The sequence below is a fragment of the Bufo bufo genome, chromosome 2 (assembly GCF_905171765.1).
Source record: "Bufo bufo chromosome 2, aBufBuf1.1, whole genome shotgun sequence".
NCBI classification, from domain to species: Eukaryota; Metazoa; Chordata; class Amphibia; order Anura; family Bufonidae; genus Bufo; species Bufo bufo.
Window position 1 is genome coordinate 533,906,968 of NC_053390.1, and position 6,000 is coordinate 533,912,967.

Consider the following 6,000-nt stretch of genomic DNA (forward strand, 5'->3'; position numbering starts at 1 on the left):
TACCGGGTGAGTAATACAGTACTCATTTTATTACATCCTAATTCTTCTCTTAGGTTTTTACATGTCCAGGACATTGGGGCCAACCTCATGCCCTTACCCCAAACATAGCAGCAGGCAGGGCTAGGAACAATCCTGACTGGTGTCAATACAAAGAGCGGTATATACACAGACGTAAAAAATACAGCCCTCGGTGAAATGCTAGTAGTAGTAGTAGTAGGTCCCTCACCCTTCCGCTCAGTAGTAGCACCACCTTTCCCACATGTTGGGTAGAAAGGAAGACTCCACCACACTGAATGTCTGGGTGGACTGCAGGGATGCCGACTAAACTTTCCGCCCCGGCGACCTGGATTTTTCCGGCCTTGCACTACACCAAGACATATTTTATAGGAACAAGTGTGAAAAGTTGCGTGTTCCTCATAGGATTCTGATGTAAAATGATGCCACATAACTGGGAACGGGGCTAAGGATGATCAGACTTTCAACACCGGTCACTACAACATCGCTCCTTGTCTGACAACTGCCAATCACTGGGCCACATTATGCTCGTGCCGCCTCCGATCACCGTTTCCTTACTGTGACAACCAGATCTTATCAATGAGAAGAAGCATGGCATGCCCTATCTGCAGATGACGGGGCAGAGATGAGTGCAGCCATCCCAGAAGTTACCCTGTGCATGCCGTATGTCTGGAAGTTTTCCAATGGAAGGCTACGTTATATACACCATGGCATAGGCATACATAGGCACAGACGCCAAAGAAAGTATGCCGCCTGGTATCATTTTTTGCAATGGCAGACAGTCTGCTTACGGTATGGCGATGTGTACCTGCCTCCATCATGGAGTGCTAAAGGGATACAGGGAACCTAACTTTTACATGCCCTCCTAGCAGAACGTCACCCTTCGGCACGCAAGCTGCTGTGAAACTACATCTCCCAGCATGCACAGTTACTCGGCTGTTCTTGTAACTCCCATAGGAGTGAAAGGAGGATTCTGGGAGTTGTAGTTTTAGAACAGCTGGAGTGCCGGAGGTTGCTGCTCCCTGCTCATATTAGACCAGCAGATAACGATTATAGATCAAAGATTTTTCGACTTATTACACAGAGCGATGTTCGCACTTTGGCGCATTAATCGCTCACTATAAAATACCACATCTCTGTGTGATCTGTGAGCGAGTAGATGACTTCATATTATACGAACGGATCTGTGACTGAGGAAAGATCATTTTTTAGGCCTCATTCACACATACATGGATTTTCACAGACCACGGTCCGTGAAAACCCTGCCTGCCTTCCTGCTGAGTGCACAGCGCCATTGGTTGCTGTGACGCCGTGCACTTCGTGCTGCCGCCTCTGTCCAGTAATACCCTCGTATGATCTATATGAGTATATTACTGTACAGCGGTGGGGGCGCAAAGCGCACTGCGTCATAGCAACAAATGGCGCCGTAAACTCAGCAGGCAGGGTTTTCACGGACCGTGGTCCGTGAAAATCCACGTATGTGTGAATGAGGCCTTAGCAGGATGAAACTCACAATTGGCGAGAAATGAGCAATTCTTCATTAGTCTAATTAGAGCCCGCTGAGACCATAGGCCCTTTTTACCGGCCGTGTCACAAGCACCACACGACTGCACAGTGCGGTTGTATAGTATTAGAAAAACATGGCTGGTTTTTCTTTGTTTTTCAAAAACAGCACCACCCCTGTCCACAGATTGTGCCCTGCACCATTGACTCCAATGGAGCCAAGCTGCAATACCAGAGACAACACATGCAGAGGAATGGTGCTGTTTTTGGAAGAAAGCAGCCATGTTTTTCTAATCCTAAACTAAACGGTGCTCAATTCAACCTGCCCTTTGCTTAGGATGCTGTTCACATTTATCTCCAGAACCCCCATTACAAATTCCGTCAGCTCTGACAGGACAATGGTGCTGCAGTAAGTCAGGGGGCGACCCTCAGGCACCCAGACCCAACCAAGCAGCATGGCTTCCTTTATAAACACAGCCCCCTCCAGAAGTGCTCTCCACATTCAGGAACTAGTGGAAAGGTAAAATGCAGCATTTCCTTGTAGCAACCAATGAGGCGGCTTCCTGGAGTGATAGGGTTAAGCTGATTGGTTGCTACAGGCAACAGCGATGTCTTTTTTTTTTGCTAGTTTTCATGAATAAACTTTATGTGTCAGGCGAGTGCACGGTGACAGAATGAGGCCAAGGCCAGTGACGGGCGGGGAGGTGGAATGCAGGGCTCACTCACCCGGTCACTGTGGTCGCGCTCGGCCTCTCCAGCGGCCCCTCTTTTCCGGAGCTCGGACATGTCTCGCACGGATGAGGTGCAGGTAAGCGGATAGAAGAGCTCAGATGGATCTGCAGGCTGACAAGGCGGACCGCGCTGCACCCGGAAGCATGCCACTGGAGACGCTCGAGAGCTGCAGCCTCCCCTCTATGGTGCTCGGGACACTCTTCCCGGGAGGGAATAAGCGGCGTCACTGTCGCTTGTTACCAGGGGACGTGAGCGCTGGAGGTGACTGAGGTGCTGCCGCCCGTGCACTTTACCCCTCCTTCCGCCTCCACTCCTGACAGCAGGGCGGGGATACCGAGGAGAACACACCGAGCACCATTCAAGTAGTAGGCGAGCAAAACAAACCAGACGGGACTGTACCACACACAGCCGGCAGGGGGCCGAAGTCACCAGACCAAAGACTGCTGGGAGGGGAAGAAGTCACCAGTGCCAGCACTGCCAGGAGGGGGCAGAAGTCACCAGTGCCAGCACTGCCAGGAGGGGGCAGAAGTCACCAGTGCCAGCACTGCCAGGAGGGGGCAGAAGTCACCAGTGCCAGCACTGCCAGGAGGGGGCAGAAGTCACCAGTGCCAGCACTGCCAGGAGGGGGCAGAAGTCACCAGTGCCAGCACTGCCAGGAGGGGGCAGAAGTCACCAGTGCAAGCACTGCCAGGAGGGGGCAGAAGTCACCAGTGCAAGCACTGCCCGGAGGGGGCAGAAGTCACCAGTGCAAGCACTGCCCGGAGGGGGCAGAAGTCACCAGTGCAAGCGCAGCCCGGAGGGGGCAGAAGTCACCAGTGCCAGCACTGCCAGGAGGGGGCAGAAGTCACCAGTGCAAGCACTGCCAGGAGGGGGCAGAAGTCACCAGTGCCAGCACTGCCAGGAGGGGGCAGAAGTCACCAGTGCCAGCACTGCCAGGAGGGGGCAGAAGTCACCAGTGCCAGCACTGCCAGGAGGGGGCAGAAGTCACCAGTGCCAGCACTGCCAGGAGGGGGCAGAAGTCACCAGTGCCAGCACTGCCAGGAGGGGGCAGAAGTCACCAGTGCCAGCACTGCCAGGAGGGGGCAGAAGTCACCAGTGCCAGCACTGCCAGGAGGGGGCAGAAGTCACCAGTGCCAGCACTGCCAGGAGGGGGCAGAAGTCACCAGTGCCAGCACTGCCAGGAGGGGGCAGAAGTCACCAGTGCCAGCACTGCCAGGAGGGGGCAGAAGTCACCAGTGCCAGCACTGCCAGGAGGGGGCAGAAGTCACCAGTGCCAGCACTGCCAGGAGGGGGCAGAAGTCACCAGTGCCAGCACTGCCAGGAGGGGGCAGAAGTCACCAGTGCCAGCACTGCCAGGAGGGGGCAGAAGTCACCAGTGCCAGCACTGCCAGGAGGGGGCAGAAGTCACCAGTGCAAGCACTGCCAGGAGGGGGCAGAAGTCACCAGTGCAAGCACTGCCAGGAGGGGGCAGAAGTCACCAGTGCAAGCACTGCCAGGAGGGGGCAGAAGTCACCAGTGCAAGCACTGCCGGGAGGGGGCAGAAGTCACCAGTGCAAGCACTGCCAGGAGGGGGCAGAGGTCACCAGTGCAAGCACAGTCGGGAGGGGGCAGAAGTCACCAGTGCAAGCACTGCCAGGAGGGGGCAGAGGTCACCAGTGCAAGCACTGCCAGGAGGGGGCAGAGGTCACCAGTGCAAGCACTGCCAGGAGGGGGCAGAGGTCACCAGTGCAAGCACAGTCGGGAGGGGGCAGAAATCACCAGGGTAAACACTGCCAGGAGGGGGCAGAAGTCACCAGTGCAAGCACTGCCCGGAGGGGGAAGAAGTCACCACAGTGCAAGCACTGCCGGGAGGGGGCAGAGGTCACCAGTGCAAGCACTGCCGGGAGGGGGCAGAAGTCACTAGTGCAAGCACAGTCCTGAAGGGGCAGAAGTCACCACAGTGCAAGCACTGCTGGGAGGGGGCAGAGGTGACCAGTGCAAGCACAGTCGGGAGGGGGCAGAAATCACCAGGGTAAACACTGCCAGGAGGGGGCAGAAGTCACCAGTGCAAGCACTGCCCGGAGGGGGAAGAAGTCACCACAGTGCAAGCACTGCCGGGAGGGGGCAGAGGTCACCAGTGTAAGCACTGCCGGGAGGGGGCAGAAGTCACTAGTGCAAGCACAGTCCTGAAGGGGCAGAAGTCACCACAGTGCAAGCACTGCTGGGAGGGGGCAGAGGTCACCAGTGCAAGCACAGTCGGGAGGGGGCAGAAATCACCAGGGTAAACACTGCCAGGAGGGGGCAGAAGTCACCAGTGCAAGCACTGCCCGGAGGGGGCAGAAGTCACCACAGTGCAAGCACTGCCCGGAGGAGGAAGAAGTCACCACAGTGCAAGCACTGCTGGGAGAGGGCAGAGGTCACCAGTGCAAGCACAGTCGGGAGGGGGCAGAAATCACCAGTGCAAGCACTGCCAGGAGGGGGCAGAAATCACCAGTGCAAGCACTGCCAGGAGGGGGCAGAAGTCACCAGTGCAAGCACTGCCAGGAACGGGCAGAAGTCACTAGTGCCAGCACTGCCCTGAAGGGGCAGAAGTCACCACAGTGCAAGCACTGCTGGGAGGGGGCAGAAGTCACCAATGCAAGCACTGCCAGGAGGGGGCAGAAGTCACCAGTGCAAGCACTGCCAGGAACGGGCAGAAGTAACTAGTGCCAGCACTGCCCTGAAGGGGCAGAAGTCACCACAGTGCAAGCACTGCTGGGAGGGGGCAGAAGTCACCAATGCAAGCACTGCCAGGAGGGGGCAGAAGTCACCAATGCAAGCACTGCCAGGAACGGGCAGAAGTCACTAGTGCCAGCACTGCCCTGAAGGGGCAGAAGTCACCACAGTGCAAGCACTGCTGGGAGGGGGCAGAAGTCACCAATGCAAGCACTGCGAGGAGGGGGCAGAGGTCAGTAGGTCATCAATATCAGGCTGGCGGGAGACCAACTCCCGGCCACTTAGCTGTTTGAAGAGGCTGCTGCACTTGTGCAAGCGCTGTGTCCTTTCCCCTGATTACCTGCTTGCTGTCTACATTGTGCTGCGGTGTCTCCCGTTCACATGAATGAGCAGTAATTACTCCTCACTAGACGGCATGCAGGTAAATATTGGACGCAGGGCTCGCATGAGTGCCACAGCCTCTTCAAGGAGCTGATCGGCCAAGAGTTGGTCCCCCGTCAGTCTGATATTGTGGATAGGTTATTAATATCATGACCCTGCACAACCCTTTAACCCTTTCTACCCCGGGCCAGTTTTCACCTTCCTGCCCAGGCCATTTTTTGCAAATCTGACATGTCACTTTATGTGGTAATAGCTTTGAAACGCCTTTACTTATCCAAGCCATTCTGAGATTTTTTTTCTCGTGACACATTGTACTTCATGATAGTCATAAATTTGAGTCGATATATTTCACCTTTTATTTATGAAAAAATCCCAAATTTACCAAACATTTAGAAAAATTTGCAGTTTTCAAAATTTCTTTTTCTCTGCTTTTAAAACAGAAAGTGATACCTCATAAAATATTTATTACTTAACATTCCCCATATGTCTACTTTATGTTGGCATCATTTTGTAAATGTCATTTTATTTTTTTAGGACGTTAGAAGGCTTAGAAGTTTAGAAGCAATTCTTCAAATGTTTTTAAGAAAATTTCCAAAACTCACTTTTTAAGGACCAGTTCAGGTCTGAAGTCACTTTGTGGGGCTTACATAGTGGAACCCCCCCCCCCCCCCCTCC

The 6,000-nt window shown here is 54.6% G+C and overlaps 1 protein-coding gene across 1 annotated transcript in view; it reads right to left on the reverse strand.

Annotated features, from left to right (window-relative positions):
- CDS1 (CDP-diacylglycerol synthase 1) overlaps positions 1 to 2,638 on the reverse strand; it is a 91,896-nt gene extending 89,258 nt beyond the window's left edge. Inside the window, exon 1 of the mRNA XM_040417996.1 lies at positions 2,245 to 2,638. Coding sequence (XP_040273930.1) covers positions 2,245 to 2,304 — 60 coding nt within the window. The 5' untranslated portion in view covers positions 2,305 to 2,638. The remainder of the gene's footprint in view (positions 1 to 2,244) is intronic.
- Positions 2,639 to 6,000: the final 3,362 nt, after the last annotated feature.